General features: G+C 55.2%; 4 protein-coding genes across 4 annotated transcripts; 1 reads left to right on the forward strand and 3 right to left on the reverse strand.

Annotated features, from left to right (window-relative positions):
• Positions 1–481: 481 nt before the first annotated feature.
• On the reverse strand, positions 482–5,324 carry LOC127019794 (aryl-hydrocarbon-interacting protein-like 1). Its single transcript, XM_050902021.1, has 7 exons — positions 5,229–5,324; positions 4,319–4,498; positions 3,922–4,110; positions 3,669–3,845; positions 3,396–3,537; positions 2,640–2,884; positions 482–544 (listed from the first exon to the last, which is right to left on the reverse strand). The coding sequence occupies exons 1-7, from the start codon at positions 5,322–5,324 to the stop codon at positions 482–484; spliced, it is 1,092 nt and encodes a 363-aa protein (XP_050757978.1).
• A 575-nt stretch (positions 5,325–5,899) lies between these two features.
• Positions 5,900–11,691, reverse strand: TAF7L (TATA-box binding protein associated factor 7 like). The gene is made up of 11 exons (XM_050901693.1): positions 11,428–11,691; positions 10,629–10,707; positions 10,334–10,467; positions 9,807–9,933; positions 9,542–9,600; positions 8,440–8,512; positions 7,914–8,030; positions 7,526–7,714; positions 7,312–7,424; positions 6,940–6,999; positions 5,900–6,343 (listed from the first exon to the last, which is right to left on the reverse strand). Exons 1-11 carry the CDS (start codon positions 11,491–11,493, stop codon positions 6,299–6,301), a joined length of 1,062 nt encoding a protein of 353 aa, XP_050757650.1. The 5' UTR covers positions 11,494–11,691; the 3' UTR covers positions 5,900–6,298.
• Positions 11,692–11,913: 222 nt separating this feature from the next.
• Positions 11,914–16,405, forward strand: LOC127019614 (magnesium transporter NIPA2-like). The gene is made up of 5 exons (XM_050901753.1): positions 11,914–12,052; positions 12,651–12,707; positions 13,432–13,522; positions 13,662–13,822; positions 15,057–16,405. The coding sequence occupies exons 1-5, from the start codon at positions 11,914–11,916 to the stop codon at positions 15,689–15,691; spliced, it is 1,083 nt and encodes a 360-aa protein (XP_050757710.1). The 3' UTR covers positions 15,692–16,405.
• A 42-nt stretch (positions 16,406–16,447) lies between these two features.
• Positions 16,448–18,674, reverse strand: TIMM8A (translocase of inner mitochondrial membrane 8A). Its single transcript, XM_050901754.1, has 2 exons — positions 18,552–18,674; positions 16,448–18,160 (listed from the first exon to the last, which is right to left on the reverse strand). Exons 1-2 carry the CDS (start codon positions 18,672–18,674, stop codon positions 17,999–18,001), a joined length of 285 nt encoding a protein of 94 aa, XP_050757711.1. The 3' UTR covers positions 16,448–17,998.
• Positions 18,675–18,891: the final 217 nt, after the last annotated feature.

The following is an 18,891-nucleotide window of genomic DNA, read 5'->3' on the forward strand; positions in this document are numbered from 1 at the left end:
TGGTAGAGGTGCAAAGCAGTGCCCATACCAGGGATTAGGCAGTGTGAGCCTTATGGTCAGGTGTTTGGGGTCTTGTGCTGCAGTGTCCACTAGCAGTGGTGTGGATTGCTGTCCTTGCTGTCCCCCCTCACACCCGGGCGAGCAGCAGGAGTGCAGTAGCATTGGTGTTAGGCTGGCTGTAAGCATGCTGTGTGTCAGGCTGCTTGTTTGACTGCGGTGAGGGACCACATGCCAGCCTGTGAGACCCGGCTGGACCCCCCTGTTATCCCAATAGCAAGATGGGGGAGTGTGGGGAGGAGTGAGGTTTTGGCCTGAGGATGAGGTCAGGAGTACCTAGCCTGGGGGGAGCTGGAGGAGGGAAAAGGCAAGATGAGGGCAGAGCTGCTGGCCCCGGTGCCAGGTGCAGGGAGCAGCGGTGGCCAGGCTGGGTGTTCGGGCTGTGTTTGGGAGCCAAGATGCGGCAGGGAGAGGAGCAGGCTGGCTAATGCTCTGGTAACCATGTACTGTGGTGCTGCTGTCCTTGCTGCTTCGTGCCATCTCTGCTCTGGAAAGAGAATAAATTTGTATTTATACTGAGACCCAGATCGGTGCTCTGGCCTCTTCTATTAGTGCACCTTGGCTGAGTCAGGGCAGCTCTCAGCGCTGTGCCATGCTGGCACCACTCCTGCAGGGCTGCTGGGACACAGATGTCACCCTGGCTGTCCACACCATTTGAGGCAGAGCAGAAGCTGTGAGCAGAGCCCAAGGCTCCCCAGACACAGGTGCATCCCCTGACCACCATCTTCTTTAATCCTCTTCCAGCAAGGTCTGCTCAGGGCCACGTGGCAGCCTGAGGGCTGGGACAGGGGCTGTGTGGCGAAAGTTCCCCGGGAACTTCTGCTGTAGGAAACCCTTCAGCCCCAGGAAGGATGAAGGCAGCAGTGGGATGCTGGGCAGGCAGTCCTCTCCCTCTGTGCTTTCTCCCTGGAGTCCCATTAGGTCTCCAGTGCCCAGAGGTGTCCGGGTGCCTCTACCCCAAGTGCTGCCCATGTTCCCTGTGTCTCCATGGCACAGTGAGGGGCTCAGCTGAGGACTAGCCCAGGACAAGGCTGCGGGCTCTCAGGCCCTCCCCGCTGCACAGAGTGCAGCCCAGCGTCTGCTGATGGTGAAGCCTGCCCACAACTGATACTTGTAGGGCTGGACCTGCTCTCACCCTTGCCTGGAAGGGCTGGTGGTGCTGGGCAAAGGCCTGACATGGTGCTACTGCAGGGAAGTAGGGGGACAGCTCTCACACAGGAGAGATTCAGGAGCTTAAATGGGCGTGAAATGCAGCCTCTTTAACTTCCCTTTTCAAGGGTAGAGCAAAATGCCCCATCCCTATCCCTGCACCGCAGGCTCCAGGGCAAGGCAGGAGCTGCGGGCTGTGATCAGGGAAGCCAGTCACGTCCAGGAACAAATCCAGCACATGGTGCCAGGGAAGAGCTTTTATTTCTCAGCCAGCAAAGCTCGGTGGGGCCCAGCTGAAAGGTGCTGGAGCTGATGAGTCGGGGCAGGGAGGCAGCAGGCGCTGCTGCACAGTGGGGCTGGTGGTCTTGGCAGTGGCAGGGTGAGGATGGCATTGTTCCCGTGTCACTGCAGGGCCAGTCCCCAGCCCTGGGGCTCCTTCTTAGGGTACAGCAGCCCTGCTGCCTGCGCTGTGCCTCCTTGTCAGTGGTCTGGCAGCCTTTCCCCCATCCAGGAGTAACTGGCCCTGCTCAGGGCTTGCCATGCCCCAGGGTCATGGCCCTGAGCTCTCTGCTCTCGCTGCACTGCCCTAGGGGTGCATCGCCCCCTTCCCTGGCTGCTACGGGGCGGGGGGGTACTTTTGCCCCTCCACCCAGCTTCTCGTCTGCCCCTGAGCGCCCAGCCTGGAGCACTGCCCCAGGGGTGAAGCTGTCTAGGGGGATATTGCCTTCCCCAGAATTTCCTTGGCCGCTGCCTGCTCGCTGCTCCCCGCAGCTCCCCTCTTCCAGTGCCTCTCCGGGTGTTTTGTCCTCCAGCTCTGGGGACCCCTCAGCTGGTCCTAGCCCCTCGCTGGGGAGCCCTGGCTCTGGGGCTCTGCCTGGCTCAGCCCCAGCCATGGTCCCTGTGCCAGCTCCCTCTGCCCCACTGGCTCGCTGCTCCAGCCCCTGCTGGAGCCCTGCTGCCTCTGTCCCCCCCACTGCCTCACATTGCCCTGCAGCCAGCTTTTCCATCTCTGCTGCTGAGCTGTCTTCCTCTTCATCCTCCTCCACCTTCTCCTCTTCTACCTTCTCCTCTTTTTCTTCCTCCTCCTCCTCTTCTTGCTCTTCCCCCTCCTTCTCTTTCTCATCTTCTTCCTCTGCCCCCCTCTCTGCTCCCCAGCTCTCTGGCTCTGCCCCACAGGTGCCCAGGTTTGCTTCTTCCCCCAGTCCTGTCCCATCCCTCGCTTCCACCTCTGCCCCTGCAGGCTGCCCCTGGGCTGCTTCTCCTCCTGGTGCTGCCCCTTCACACCTGGCCCTGGGGGTCCCTTGTTCTGCTTGGTCAGCCCCTGGTTGTTCTGCTTCTTCAGTCCCTGCACCCCACTCCCCTTGCTCAGGGGTCTCCAGGACTCCAACCTCACCCTGGGGTGCCTCTTCTGGCAGCATTGCCCCTTTGCCCACCTCCCTGCTCTCCTGCCCATTGCTGGCCTGCAGCCCCTGGGGTGGCTGGAAGAGCCCCTGGTAGCGCTTCCGATCCTCCATGTGCTTCTTCCTCATCCTCTCCCCCAGCAGCTTCAGCTCCTTCTTCACAGCGGCTGCCATAGAGGGGTCAAGGTGAGCCACCCGCAGGAAGTCCTCCCGTGCCTCCTGCTCATTCCAGACAGCAGCATGGGCCTTCGCCCGCTTGAAATAGGCCTTGGCGTTGTCTGCCGGGAGAGGAGAGCCCCCGGCGGGGGTCCTGCAGCTCAGGGCCACCAGCCATGGGAGGTGGAGACCCTGGGAACCCAGGGGACACAGAGCACAGGTACCATCATAGGCAGGGGAACATGGGGTGGACACACTAGTAGGTAGGGGTACCATCATGGGCAGGGGGACCCAGGCCATGCATGTACCACCATGGGCACCAGGGGACATGGGGTGCAGTGATCATCATGGGCAAGGGGAGCCATTCTGGGCAGGGGCATCTGGATGATGTGGGACAACATCATGGGCAGGGGGACCTAGAGGACACTGGGTGCAGATGCCATTGTGGGCAGGGGAAACCAGGGCCATGGGCACTGTCATGGGCAGGTTCTGCAGTGGACATGGGGATCCAGATGACATAGGTACCATCACAGGCAGAGGGATGTGGGATGAGCCCTGTCATAGATTGGGGAGCCAGAGGATAGAGTCCCCGGGGGCTCTACAGCAGGGTGGTGGGATGCAGGGCACGGGTACCGTTGTGTTTCTGGAGGAGCTCCGTCGTGTGCTCCAGCACCTCATAGTACTCGCCCAGCTCCAGCTGGCACTGGCAGTAGTTGAGCACCAGTGGTGTGACCAGGCTCTCCAGCTTCAGCCAGCCATCCTCCCACGGCTTCTCCTGCCCCAGGGAGCCACAGTGAGTGGTTCACAGCTGTGGCCATCCCCTCCCCGGCACCCAGGGCCCACAGGGGAGCGCTTTGCTGAGGAAACCCAGGCAAGGATGACAGGAGGTGGCTGGGTCCTGCTCACCTTGGCCTGGAGGTTCCTCAGGCAGATGACAGCCTCCTGGTACTTCGCTGCTGCCTGCCCAAACTCCTTGCGGAGGACGAGACGGTTGCCCTCGCCGTGCAGCACAGGCACTGCTGCCAGCTTCTCTTCCTTGCTCATGGCCCAGGTGTCACGCTTGTACGCCGAGGGCTCCTCCACCTGCACGGGCAGCAGGAGCTGAGCTGCCTGCCCTGGCCGTTCCTGCGCCGGCAGCCATCCCCACCATCCCCCTTACCCGGAACAACTCCATGATGAAGATGAGGGGCTGCGGCGTCCGCTGCAGCTCATCCAGGTCGTCGTAGCCTGTGCTGTGGTAGTCAAACATGTTGCCCATGCCACAGCGGTGCTTCTGCCCTTCCAGGGGGTCCCGGCCCTCTGCAATCCTCCGCATGCCCCTGGAGACCAGGGCGTACATGCCCGTGTGCTGCAAGGAGGGGGAGCACCCTGCTCAGCCGCATGGGGCCAGCCTGCACCCCCTTCCTCTGGGGCAGCCCCTCTGGTGCTGTGGCTAAGTGACACCTGTGCCCCCTGTGCTAGCACCAGGCAAGGCTGGAGCATCTCTGGGGTGCATGGTCCTGTGCCCTGGCTCTGCAGAAAGGAGGGGAGTGGGCGCCTGTGGGTCCCTCACTCACGATGGTGTCACACCAGAACTCGGCCACCTCCCCGGCTCTCATGGAGCTGAGCAGCGTCTCCCAGATCTCCAGCTTGAACATCTTGCCCACGATGATCTCCATGGGGATGCCAGCTTCCCGGCTGTCATCAATCACTGTCCGCTCAAAGTCATCCTTCAGCGTCTGGAAGTGGAAGGTGATCTGCCTCGGAGAAAGCTGTGTTGAGCCGGGGCAGGCACTGCAGTGAGAGCCCTCTGTCCCCTTGCCAGCCCTGAATCCCTCTGCCATGGGGCCAGGATGTGGGGCCAAGCCTGCTCCTGGTGAGGTGCTGGTTTGATTGGCAGGTCTCCATCTGCAGCAGGAGATTGTGCCTCCTACCCACTTGTCTAGACAGCAAGCAGATGGTGCAGTGTCTTAACGCCCATCGGTGCTGTATCTTGCTGCTCTTTGGATCCCCCTTTATAACCCAGTACAGCAAGTGCTCCCACAGCATGTACCAGGACCTGGCGGAACCCACCGTGATCTGCCCATACCCATGGGCTGGGGAATCTTGGAAACCCCCAAGAGCTCCCCGTTGGCACCGCTCACTCCTGTTTGACACACATCAGGAAAGGCAGATTTCCAGCAACCCATCGTGGCTGCTGATCTCTGACAGCCCCAGGACAGAAGGAGGCGGCAGGTAACGGCACCCATGCAAGCTGAAGGCAGCGGGCAATGTCAGCCGTCACTGTGAGGGCAATGTGGCTGCCTGCGCCCAAAACAGCCCTTCCTGCATCCCCTTGCGAGGGAACTCCTGGAGATGGGATCTCCCTGTACCACAGACCTGAAGCTCAGCTTGCGAGCAGGGAATCTAACCATAATGGGCAGGGATGGCAGTGTCGGATCCACTCCCCTCTCCTAGGGCTTTGGTGTAACAACCAAGACGACTTACCTTGCTCCCATCCTGCAACTTTGGCAGCTCCCCTTGGCCTCCATGCAGAATCTTCTTTTTGACCCCTTCCACATTCAGCAGGTAGGTTTCCTCCATGGCCGCTCCTGACAGCCCCCAGGAGCAGGTCACAGGCACACGGGCGTGCTCTGGCCCTTCCGGAGTTCCACGTCTTCCTCAGGATATCTCCCTTTCTTGACTATCTGGACACACATGTCATCTCCCAGGGCGGCTGCTGGCCTTTCACTTTCCGTGCTGGGGACAGAGGTTAGAAGCCTTCTCCCCTTCCCCTGCCCTTTGGGTTGCGAGAGGAGTGTTGTGCCGTGGCACACCCTCGCTGAAGCCTGCGGTGCCCTCTGTTGCATTCTGGAACTGCCTTTCTAATCCTCTTTCCACCCTGCCAGGTTAATCTGGGATTTGCCTGCCTAGTCTGTGAGGAATTAAAGAAACTCCCTGATCAGGAGGGCCTCATTCCTCCCACAAGAGTGACAGCTCACAGGGTCCCCTTTGCATGCAGTCTCCCTTTGACCCAGCCACGCAAGGAGCATTTCAGCAAAGGAGCCCAGCAATGCCGGTGCGAGCACCAGCCAGGGGCTGCGTGTGGTCAGGCACAAGCCGGCAAGAGGTAGTGCTAGTCTGTGCTCCGGAGACCACAGAGGAACAGACCACAGTTCGAAACGGTACTTTATTGAGTCTGGTTTGCAGCACAAGCATACCTCAAACACAAGAACAAGCTCCTACCAGGCCACAGCCCATCAAGTCCAAGACTTAATAAGATGCAGAAAGCTGCACCACACTGTCCCAGGGAGAACTAAACCCCTCTGGAAGAACGGTGCTGAATATTTACAGTAAATCCAGTGTTTTGACTGCTCTCACAGGCATAGTCCAATTCTTTAGCTCCACCAGCCAAGCCCAGCACAATGGATGTGAGAGCAGCTTTGGACATGGAGCCTCTAGCACTGCCCAGCAGCACATGTGGCAGCAGAGGTGCGTGACTAGAGCAAAGACTTCAGCATAGCAGATGAACAACACTTCCAGCTCTGCTCGCAGGTACAAAGACCCAGGCCTGCTCCTCACTTCTCCATGAGGGACTCCAGCTGCTCCTGCAGGGACGTCATCTGGGAAGAGGGAGTGAGGCATTACAGTAAGGCATGGCTGGGACTCCTGGCAGCTCCAGCCCAAGCACTTCTGTGTTTCTGCGGATCTTCCACCTACAGCAGTGGCTGCTTTGCCTGTACATTGCAGGGAGCCGTGCCTGGGCACCTCTGGGGCAGAATTCAGCGCTGCCCACAAGGTGAAGCTGCACAACAGGAACCTGGGAGTGGGAACCTCCTGCCTTGGTACCTGGTTGAAACTCGACAGAGCTGCCCAGGCAGGAAATCTGCCAAGACCCTACAGCTACTGCCTTTCTTGTACATGGGTGCTAGTGGGTTTCTGTGTCATGTTTTACCCCACGCAGCAATCCTAGCAGCCTTGGACTGCTGACTAGACATTTTTTGGCGCCCTGCTCATCCAGAAGGAAGGCTGCAATCAACCCCATTTCTTATACCTCCTTGTGCCTTAGGAAGCTCCATGCAACTACAGATGAGGTACAACCACACCTGACCTGTAACACTGGAGTTCAAAGCAGCTGGTGCGGTACAAGACTCAGGAAACAAGCCTAGAACTGTGTCATGCCCCAGTCCTTCCCACTCCACCGTGGGAGTTTCCTCACCTGCTGCTTCTCTCGCTCTTCCTGCTGCTTGAACTCATCCAGCACGGCCTGAAGACGGGTCTGCAGAGACAAACATGCCAGACCACAGTTACCAATGTGTTCTCAACTGAATGGGTGCTGGCACAACATGTCAAATGGTGCAGCAAGCCCCAAGCTGCACTGACAACCAGCCCCCTTATCTCCTGCAGTTTCATGGATTGCTTTGCCTCCATGGGGAAATGCTGGAGTGCATATAGTCACACCACAATTATTTTTAACCCAGCAGGCAAAGGCCCCTGGCTTTTCCAGGGCAGCAGCTGAATCAGTCTGCTGGATCTAATGGCAAGCCAGTGCTAACCAGAAGACTTGAAGAGACCCCATGAGAGCTCTCACCTTGAGGGCTAGGTTCTCCACTTTCATGATGAGATCTTCCTGGCGCTTCCTCCTGTCCTGGGTCTCCTGGAGTTTACTTTTCAGGTTGTCAATCTGTTTCTGGATCCCCATGACTGGTAGAGAGAGTGAGCTCAGATACAGAGCAGCAGCAGAGCTGGGCAGCGCAGCCTGCCTGGCACCCCGGTGATTCTGCTGCACTCCGCCACCCACTCACCTATCTGGTTGGACCCCTCATTCTCCTGTTGCTGCCCATCAGACTCATTCAGCTTGTCCTGCAGCTGCCTCTCCAAGTCCTCCTCAGTGTCCATGATGTTCAGGTCTTCGTCATCATGATGATCCCTCTCATCTTCATCTTCGCTGCTGCTGCTGATGTCATTAAATATCTCCCGCAGTTCATCATGTTCTAGGGGAGTGCAAAAGGTAAGAGGGAAAACACAGCTGATGACCTCCCAGCACCCTTTGCCTGCCAGGGACCACATCAGTACAGGGTACCTGTCTCAACGCCCTCTCTCCTTCACTCTGGTTAGGGCTTACCCCAGAGAGAATGGATGCAACTGATTACTTAGTGGCTAGAAAGAAAACAACAGCCTTCCCCACTATACCTGAGGAGCCATGGCCTTGCTTATGTCCTGACATCCCTGGGGAGGAGATGTCCAAGCTGGTGAGCGAACCATGGTTGTCTACTTCTTTTGTTTCATCTTCAGCAATGACTTCCCAGCCTGACAGCAGGAACAGACAAGTCAAGGGAAAAAGAGGAACATGAAAGACGCAGTACAACAAAAGAATGCTAGAAACTGCAGATCACTGCTCCTCCAACAAGTCTGGCCTTGCAGCTATGGACATCCAGGACAAACCACCCCAGCCTCCTTTTTTGATGACTTCTCCTCTGCTGTTACTTAAGTTCCTGCTCAGTACAATAGTAGAGTCCACAAGGAAGGTCACCATGAAGAAACAATGAGCTTTGAACAAGGCCAAGATGAACTTCCAAAACTTCAGTGCCTCTTGTGTGCTTATCTCCCAGTCTCTCACACCCACACAAAGCTGAACTTGTCTCTCCTTTCCACAACCCCCAGGGCACACATAGTGTCCTGTCCCCTACTTGAGCTTTTTTTCCTCCTAAAAGGATACGGACACTGACAGCTTCAGCATCTGTGCTCAGGAGACGCTTCACCTCTTTTTCCACATCAGGAGACTCAATATACTGGGCCAGAGAGGGGAAAGAGAACACAGACACTGTTAGATGCCTCGTGCACGCTGCTGGTGCTGGTCAACTCCAACCCTCCACCTCTGGACAGAGCCCTATTTCAAGCCTCTCTTCTCTTACGCTTTCTGCTCAGCCTTTGCTCCTGCTCACCCTAAAAGTAATTTATGCACCTCCAGAAAGCAATCCATCTTTTTTGTACAGAGCTCCTTGGTGGGTTGTATGCTCTCACTTTTCTACTTATGCTACTTATGAAATAAGACTTTCCGTGTGTATGCAGAAAGTCCTTGAGGTGCTGTTTCCTGATGGATGGTCAACTCAACTCCTTCCCATCTCACTCAAAAGGTGGTTTCATTTTTCACTTTTAAATTAGCCAGTAATCTTAATGCAGTGACATCAAATCCCTCCTGTGGGCTATAAGAATGTCTCAAGTAATTTATTTCCCAAATGTCATGCAAAATAGCACTCCATCCTGTTCTCAGAAACTGTATAGCAGAGAAGAACAAGTCTTCCCAGCCTCACAGTGCTGCATCTCTCTAACACCTTGCCTGGCTTGTGCATACGCACAGAGACAGTCTCTGAGCTCCATCTGTTGTCACTCCCCCAGCTGAAATGACAGTTATTCTATTTGTAGTGTTGCTTGTTCGGGAAGTGAACGGGCCATGTCTAGAGAGAAGATTTCAGCTGGGAAAGCAGGAATGAGTGAAGCCTCATTTCCATGCAAGTCTTCCTTTATTCTCTATGAGCAGGAAAAGATGTGCTATGGCAAGGCAGCCGCAGGAATGGAGTCCAGCAGTTCTCTGCACAGAGGATTTTCCCCTCAGGAGCATCTTGGAAAACATGGAGGAAGCACCCAAAGGAGTGTTTAAAACTACTACCCTCCCTTCACCCTCATCTTGGGCAAGGAAACATGTGAAGCAATGTTAAGAAATTACGTGTTTTCTGGACTAATAGACAGTTACAGCTTTAATGTCTCTGCCTTCCTATCCCTTGATTATTGCATCTGCATCTGTGTGAGAAGCAACCTACCTTCTTCTTAGCTGTCTTCCGGAATCGTCTCTTCCGTACATTTTTCAGGGGAAGAGTGACTGTGACAGAGGAAACAGATTGCATGTGTCAAGCAGATGGCCTAATGGGAGAGCTGCGTGCCAAGGGAGAAGATCCCTTCAGGAACAGAGAAAGCACTGAAAATGGAGCAGCAGCACAGCCAGGACATGGCAGTGGTGAATGCCTTGCACAGCTGTGGGGACACTGGGGTGGTGGGATGGAGGGGTTTGGCACAGCCTCTACTCACTGCCATGGTTCCAGATGAATTTCTTCTCTCTGTCCTTGTCCTTCTTCTTGTTTGCCTTGGGGTCAGTGCTCACAGTTTGCTCTTCCAAAGGGGGGTAGAGATCACCATCCACAGTGCAAACAAGCATCTGGAATCCCCGCATAAACACAAAGGGTGCTTATCGTAACACAAGGACAAAAGGATGTGAAAGGTTTTCTGGAAAATGAACAGTGACTGCCCACTGCATGTTGTGAGCCAAAGGGATTCACAGGCATGGGGTACAAGAAACACAATATTTCACACCCAGCTCAATTCATATCTAAACACAGCAGCAGTTAAGCTGTTACAAGGTAAATCACATTTCATGCTTCAGAAATGGGATTTCTAAACACCAAGCAGAGTGGGGAATTTTAAACAGCTAACATTGTGAGAATACAGAAATTGGCCATGTTATACTGGGTGTCCAGCTGCCAAAGTGTACAAGGGTTTTCCTGGAGAGGGGAGCAAGGAATTAAGCTGTTGGGGCAGGCAAGAAGGACAGCCCATACCTGGCAAATATCTGCTGTTTTATAGAAAGTTTTCTTGTCAATGGTTTTTAAGCTCTCGATGATGCAGGGCAGATCCACCAGCTTGGCTGCCAGTGGCACCCGGTCTACGCGGACAATTCCATGGCGCCCATCCGCTGCGGAAAGCCACAGGACCGGTTAGTGCTGTCGCTAAACAGCTAAACTGAACAATACATTCATGACAGCAGAAATTTCAGGGGAAAACACATGCAAGTTGCACAGCTTCACCTGTGGACTGTCAGAGGACTTTTAAGATGTCCTGATCCTGCTCACTCACCATGTAGCTCAATGGTAAGCCTGTCTTTCAAGTTGACATTCCCGGACTGTACTGCTCGCCGCACAGTGGAGGCATATTCCTGGGAAGGTTGGACAGACTTACATCAGGACTGGGTGTGCTACCTCCGAGAACCGCCAACAGCTTCTGTCCAACCTACCCAGCTTTAAACACCCCTGCCATCCCAATGCAGAAAAACAATTGCAAAAGCCGCAATGAAAATAGTACCCTCGTCCCAATACCACACATTAATCCTGTGGCTCTGCTATTCCCAGTGCCCTTCACACTCCCCGACATGATACAGCTGTGACAGTGGTGTGAGGCCCCCGACAGAGATACCCTGCCAGAGGACCACAGCTCTGGGGGAAGTTACAGCTCCCCTCACCAAGCTCTTGTGGTCTCAGGAGGACACAGTCTCAGCTTTAAGCATCTAACAAATAGCATCAAGTGCACTGACAGTGATAACAACTGAAGACCCAGCACTTCCTAAAGCTCTGCCCTTACAGAAATTTCCTTCCTAATCCTCTAAGTTGTCTTCCGAGCCTCCTGCTCTGTGTCGCAGGAGCACCTCTCAAGGGGAGGCCGTGAAAAATCTGTTCAAATGAGCAGGAATGGGCTACCCAAGCCCAAAAGCATCCAGCTTGCTTCCATGTCCCTTGCCAGGTCCGCAGACTTCCCACTGATTTCACCTGCCATGTTAATCCCTCTCCCAAGCCTGGTGCTCGCCAAGCAAACTGGACTGAGCTGCGTGTAAAACATGATGGCAGCCACTTCAGCTGTACCAGACCGAATGGTCTCTTACCGGTGGCAGTCGCAGCACGAACTGGCTCTCCAGCTCATGTGGAGCATCGTCCTTGCTCTTACTCATCCTTTCTTCTTCAGCTTGGAAAACAAGATACAATTACCTCGTCCTCAAGAAGGCTCCTACAAGGTAACCCCAGCCCAACACTCCCAGGGCCAGGCTCTCGCCCACGGGTGTCCCGCACAGGGGCGGCGGCGGGGGGGGAGCTGGGGCCTTTCCGGAGCCCGGGGCTGCGCTGCTGTCGGGCTGACACTCCCGGCAGGGCCTGTCCGGCGCTCAGGGCCGGCCCCCGCCCCACACTTCGCTGCCAGAGCCTCCCCCGGCCCCGCTCAACCGCGCCCCGCGGCTGCCCCGGGCGGAAGCCAGGCCTGGTGCGCCAGCATAGGCTCCCCCCGCCCGCGCGGCCCGTTCCGTTCCGCCCGGCGCCGGGGGAAGGATGTCGGCGCCGCACCGGAAGCGGCAGCCGGCGGCGGCGGCGGCCCTGCTATGGGGGGCGCGGGCGGGCGGGCCGGCTTCTACGTGGGGCTGGGCCTGGCCCTGGCCTCCAGCGCCTTCATCGGCGGCAGCTTCATCCTCAAGAAGAAGGGACTGCTCCGGCTGTGCCGCCGCGGCCGCGCCAGGGCAGGTACCGCCGCCCCCGGGCCGGGGTGGCGGAGAGGCACGGGGAGGGGGGGCGGGGACGGGGAGCGCGAAACGCCCCGGTGCCTCCCCTACGAGCAGCCCGTCACCTCCGCCTCGGGCTCGTGGGGAGACAACCCCCGGGCTGTCACTGCAGCTGCTCCCCCGGAGGCGCGTTCCCCACACACTGCAGGCCGCGTCAGCCAGCCCCCGGACAGTCCGGCCAGCGCTGGGCCTTGGCTGCCCCCCTGCTTGCTTGTGGAGCTTTTTGGTCTAAAAGTAGACTTTTTTCACAGGGATAGCCAGCCATCGGCCATAGCCAACAAAGACACGTTTCTAGAACCACTCACGCGTTCTTGAAACTGCTGTCTTTCAAACGCGGGAGAACCAGGGGATAAAATCTTTGCTTTTAGGGTAAAAGAATCAGTGCTTGCCCATGTCTGGATCAGGCCAATATGTGACCAGGCCGGCAGACCCAAGGCAGCCTTGCACTTAGAGGAGACCAGGCTGCTCCCGCTTGCTTCTCCAAGGCTGTTCTGGCAGGATAATGAGCCTTTTGTGTAGCTTCATCTGAGGTTTCTTGTTACTCTTTCTTCCTTACTTAGGGCAAGGAGGTCATGCGTACCTGCAAGAATGGCTTTGGTGGGCAGGGCTGCTGTGCAGTAAGTACCTGCTCTGAAACTGTAGCAAGACACACTTAAGAGTGTGTTTGTCATTGTTTCCAGTTCCTTTCATGTTTTATTATTATGGTGGTTGTTTGACTGCTTGATTTTTATCTGAGTGTCTGAGGATATTCTTGATCTAATTATAACTCTAAAATATTCTGAAGTCTCATGCATTACCAGGTTTCTCTGCTAAATAGGAGTTGAGGAGCTGGTCTCACTGGGTTGGGTTAACTGCTTCTGAAGTGGCCTGTCCAGACAATGTATCCAAACAGCACATCCAGCACCATGGGTTTAGTGCTACAGCGATTTCAGCAGCTCTATTTTACACTTTTCAATGTTAATAACCAATTCTACTTGATTTACCTTTTAAAAAGCTCTAAAGCTGTTGCAGAAGAAGAACATGACTTAGAAATACAAAACAGGTCAAAACTTTCAGCTTTGAGGACATTATGGAACTATTTTTCTGTGGTTACTGCTCAGCTGCATAGCCATGTATGACTAAGGATCACCATGCATAACCACGAGCCTTCTCTTCCCAAGAGAACCTATATCGGGCTTCTGCTTGTTCTTGCTGGTGCTGTTCTTTCCTATTGCATGACACGCCTCAGAGAAACATGGGATGCTCAGGTGGAAACTGAGGCTGTCTTCTGACTGCACTTCAACTTGTATTATGCTGAATTGCTCCTACTTTGATGTTCACCTGACAGAGTTTCTCTTGCAGTGGGAGTTGGAGAAGCAGCAAATTTTGCTGCCTATGCCTTTGCCCCTGCAACGCTGGTAACTCCACTGGGTGCTCTAAGTGTCCTTGTTAGGTAAGCAGCATCAGAAACACCCTTACCTCACCTACCACCCCTTAGTGGTGAAAGCAGTTGCTCTCCTTTCCTCTGTCTCTTCCCTCGGGTACTCCATCTCTTGGCCTAATTGGTTTTGGGGTTTTTTACTATCTTTCAGTGCAGTTTTGTCTTCCACCTTCCTGAATGAGCAGCTGAATGTTCATGGGAAGATTGGCTGCATCCTGAGTATCCTGGGCTCCACAGTGATGGTGATCCATGCTCCACAGGAAGAAGAGGTTTCCAGCCTGGAGTCAATGGCAGAGAAGCTGAAAGATCCAGGTACTTAAATAAAAGGGGTCCTGTCAACTTCAGGCTTGGAAATGACAGTAGAAGGTAGGATACAACTTGGCTAGATTGGGAAGGACTGAACTAAAGGGTAATTGAGCTGTTTCTTGTTCTGCGTACCAGTGGAAGAAACATTCCCCTGTGTCCAGGATAGCTTGTGGATTGCCTTCTGTGGTGAGAAAAGGCTGGGGTCTCCATGCTCTAAATGTGGAAGATTGGTGACAGTCAAACAGCATTTAAAGCACGTGCTCAGAGGATCTACACCTTATTAACTAGCTCAAAACACAGGGGGACATGTCAGCTTCAGAATGGCTTTTTAGGACTGTCAAGTCCTCTTTACCCCAGATGAAAGAAGCAGATGGGAACTCCACAGAGAGGGAGTCTGGGTGATGCTCCAAGTCACTGGGTCTGCGCCGAAGCAAGGGTGAGAACTTGGGTCATTAACAGTTACCAAGTGTGCTTTTTTTCTACTGTCTATGAGGTATAGATGCAAAAAGTGAAGAGCATGGGAATTAGCTGCAGCTGTCAGCAGAAGGGGTTGGCCTGTGGCAGTGCCGGGATAGGAGAGGGAATTCCTGTACATGAGGGTGGCGGTGGTGTGGCTGAGGGAAGACAGAGAAGGAACTTCAGGCAAAGATGAACGAGTGATTGAAGGAGTTATGCCCAAGATCAGGTAGTCCTGATATTTATGTTAGAGGATGAATCAGGTTGCAGGGATATGATTTGGGCAATAGCATGAATGGCAGAATAAGCCACAGGAGATGGAGGAAGGAAGCACAGGGAGAAGAGCAAAGCAGAGTAACAGGTAGATGCTGCTGCTCATTAGAAGGAGCACTCTGGCAGAGCCTCTCACTCCTGTGATGTGACGCTTTCCTCTTTATCCCACCACAGCCCGCAGAGTTCAGCTAGGGCTTCCCAAGCCTTCCGCCCCCCACCTCCGCTAGTGCTGTAGAGCCTGGCTGTGCCCCTACCCCTTCCAGCATGGGTGGCTGTATCCCCTGACAGTCTGACTCGTGGGGCAGTGCTGTGATCAGCACTGTAAAGGGCTGCTGTTGTCTCTGCAACTTTGCTCAGGCTGGAGACCAACTCTGCTTTCCAACCCTGGTCCCTACAGGTGGAGGCTAAAAAGACAGACCTGCCTGTCCTCCATCTCTACTTGCTGTACAGTTACATCTGTCACTGGTACTACTGTTCTCTGATAGAGCTCTTCAATTCTTCTTTCCCTAAGGATTCATTGTATTTGCTGTGTGTGTCCTGGTGAGCTCCCTTCTGCTTATCTTTGTGGCTGGACCCCGTTATGGACAGAGCAATGTCCTGGTTTATGTTTTGGTCTGCTCTGCCATCGGCTCGCTTTCTGTGTCCTGCGTCAAAGGCTTGGGGATAGCCCTGAAAGAACTGTTTTCCGGGAAGCCAGTCCTGAAAGAACCACTGGGCTGGGTGCTCCTGGTGTGCCTGGTGATCTGCATCAGCATCCAGATCAACTATCTGAACAAAGCCTTGGACATCTTCAACACATCTGTGGTCACACCCGTTTACTACGTGCTGTTCACCACAGCAGTCATGATGTGCTCTGCCATCCTCTTCAAGGAGTGGCAACACATGGTGCTAGACAACATCATTGGCACCATCAGCGGCTTCCTCACCATCGTGTCTGGCATCTTCCTCCTACATGCCTTTAGGGACATGCCCTTCACCCCCAACCTCCTGCCCTTTTTCCTGCAGCAAGGCAGGGCAGACCTGCACGCCTCATGGAGGAGTGCAGACAGACATCAGTCATGTCAGCACCAGCCTCTTCTGCCCTCAGAGGACAAAGGCTCTCAGAGCGCAGAGGAAGAAGAGGAGGAAGAAGGTGAAAGCATGTGAGGAAACCTCTGAACTGCTAGCTTTCTGCTCCCGCTGCTGAGCAGCTCCACTGCAAGGTTGAACATGCTGCCGCAGCTGCTGCTAGCTACTGCTGCACTAGCAGGAGCTGGCAGTTACCATCTACCTGCCCCAGGCGCAAGATGGGTGACCTGCCACTGCCAGGAGGCTGACAGGGACAGCAGCCTCCTGTGGCTACAGACAGGAGCCCTGGGAACCGCCCAGTTCCTGGGATCCGGTGCCTCTTCATTGTTTCTTTACATGAAGAATTGATTCGCCCTTGTCAGGACACAGCCTTTGGCTGTGCAGAGGCCCGCAGCACTAACACAGTGCTAACCCTTACTGAATGCGAAGACCATGCATTTGGGGAGGCCTCACAGCATTTTTTAAAAATATACTTAGAAGATTAACAGTTACAAAATAATCTAACATGGTTCTAAGATTACATGGAGAGAAGATGGATGTCTGGCTTTAAAGATGACATACCCAGAATATTAAAAAATTCCTCTGTCAAGTACTTGTTTTGCTCACTCTGCTAGAATTTATTTACAGATTCACATCCAAGAACAGAATACAGCCAAAACTGGAAAACTTCAGTGGTGCTGCCATGTGCTGCTGTGGCTCTTATGGAGGGACCAACCTCTTCACGCAACGTCTGCTGTGCAGGTTAATGAAGCACCTGCTTACTGTATTCTATTAAAAGGATTTGTTCAGTTACCGAGTGGCTGGTGATACATTTGTACCAAGAGCTGGGCGAGTACTGAAAGGCATGAAGGATTAGAGGGGTAGGAAGAACCATGCGGATGCTCAAGAGAAACTCAAGATAGGGACAGGAAAGGGAATCGCTTACTCTGGGAACAGGAGTGCCCGAAGAGTCCTTAGCTATTGAGGTAAGTTTCTGAGAGATAAGTAGACAGCTGTGTCCTCACTTACGTGGGTTTATATATGCATAGCTCTGTTTAACACATCCTGAATTTGTTCCCAGAAGGCTGCTGGCTACAAGCCACCCATGATAGGAACTCACACGCCCTGTCCAGCCACCCACGGCAAATGGACATGTGCAGAACTGCTTTACCACCTTCCTGTGTAGAGCTCCAAGCCACTGTCAGCGGGTCACTCCAGGCTTCCCAGAGCCACGCTGTACATAAAACACTGCTGAAATGCTATGCTGCCTTTCCAGAGGGTGGATCAGTAGTTTGTTGTTTTTCCAGTTAGAAGCTCCTCTCTTTGCCCTGGGGGGCACAGGTCCAGAAGACACACAGCCATAGGCCTCCCTCCAGTGATCTCCATGGGTAAAGGTGCCTGAGGTTATAAAGTAGCTAATTACTTATTTCCTGCATTTAGTCTCTCTTAAGAAACTACTCCTTTACAGGACAGCAGGAGCTGTTAACCCTTTGGGGAAGAGGAGGAAAGGCCACAGCCTCTCCCAGAAACAAGTTTGATTCATGAGACCAAATTAATTGAGCAACAAATCAGAATTCAGAGCAGATGATCTAGCCAGAAGACAATTATGCCCCCTCCCTACTAATTTTGCAATAAACAGGATCACTAGGAAGGAGGGCGAGTGACAAGAAGGCCAGATTTTCAATTCTCAGTGGTCATCTACCTGAACAAAGGAGAATCTCATGTTAAAAATTGACCCAGTTAATATTTATTACATCGACCAGGGGAAAGCAGTTAATGGAGCAAGTCAGTACTGACAGAGTTGTGCTGCAATTTGAAAATTTGTCACTTGGCCACATGAATGATTTACCTATGGAAGCCTGAAAGTATTTTCCAGTAGTGACACTGCCTGGGATGATCACTGTGCCCAACAAGCTCTTCTTGCTAAGGGTACCTGTACTGGACTGCACAGCAGTGGCGTCTGCAGGGCTTGTTAGCATCTACCCAGGAGGGTTCGTTTTGTGCAGCACCGTTTAAGGCAGCGGTCGCAGGCTGGCCTCGCCCAGAGCCGAGATTCACATCAGCGCTGGGAGCACCCCCTGACGTGAGTGTCACCACCCCTCCGTTCAGCTGAGCGGGTGCGTTCCAAACACTCCCTGCGTAGCACTGGTAGCCCCAGAGTCCCAGCACAAAGACGGCTGCTGGCCCATGGGGCCAGGAGCAGCACGTCACCCTGAGGAGGAGCGACCATGCCTCTGTCGTGGGCTCTCATCTGGCTGCAACTTCCCCGAGACTGGCATTTAATTAAATCCTAAACCCCAGAGCTGATCCTGGCTCATTCAGGCGGCAGAGTGACCAGGAGCTGGCACGGCAGAGGGCCCGGCCTTGTGGGGGGCTGGCTGGTGTCCCCCGGGGCGCGGGTCCCACTCAGTCGGACAGGCTCTCTGAGAAGGCCGACTTGGACTTCTGTGTCTGCTCCAGCCGGTTGAGGATGAACTGGCTGGTGTCGATGAAGCGCTCCACGCAGTTCACGAAGCACGTCTCGGCCCGGCTGTCCAGCTTCGGACCCGGCTTGTCCATGCACTTCTCCTGCACACAGCAGGGGACCTGTTGGTCCCGGGGGCACTGTGGCCCCACCCCCCCCCGCACACCAGGGCCGTGCCTTCTGGGCTTCTCCAGCCCTCGGGCACACCGACGTCATCCCCCCTCGGGAACATCATCCCTTTGGGCGCATCTAGCCCCCCCGCTCGGGGCTCCTCCCGGCCCGTCTCCGCAGGCCCCCCTTCCTCGAGAGCCCCCCCCACTCGGGCTCACCGGGGCTGGGACTGCTCCCACGGCGGCTCCATTTTGTCCCCATCTCCCTCCTCCCCCTGGGGGCAAGGCTCAGCGCGGCGTCCCAGCCCGCCCGACCTCCCGTCCCTCCCGCCGCCGCGGTCACCGGAGCCGGCGGCCCCGCCCGCCGCTCGCGGGCCGCCCATACCCAGCAGAGCTCGGTCATCTGGTGCACCAGCTGCTGGAAGCGCTGCTTCTGCGTCTCCACCTCGATGAAGCGCTGGAGCTGGGGGTCGGCGCCGCCCAGCCCGGCAGCGGACGGCGCGTCCATCCCGCTACCGATGCTACCGGTACCACCGGTATTACCGGTACCGCCACGCCGCGACCTTCACGTGCCGCGCCGCGGCCGCCCCGCGCATGCGCCGCGGCCGCCCCTTCCGCGCGCACTGCGCATGCTCGCCCACCCGCCGCGCGCCCCCTGCCGGCGGGGCGGAGCGGGTGCGCGGCCGTGCCGATTCGCGGCGGCAGCCAAGGAGGCGTCGGCGTTG

Source organism: Gymnogyps californianus, chromosome 9 (assembly GCF_018139145.2).
Source record: "Gymnogyps californianus isolate 813 chromosome 9, ASM1813914v2, whole genome shotgun sequence".
Taxonomy (NCBI): Eukaryota; Metazoa; Chordata; class Aves; order Accipitriformes; family Cathartidae; genus Gymnogyps; species Gymnogyps californianus.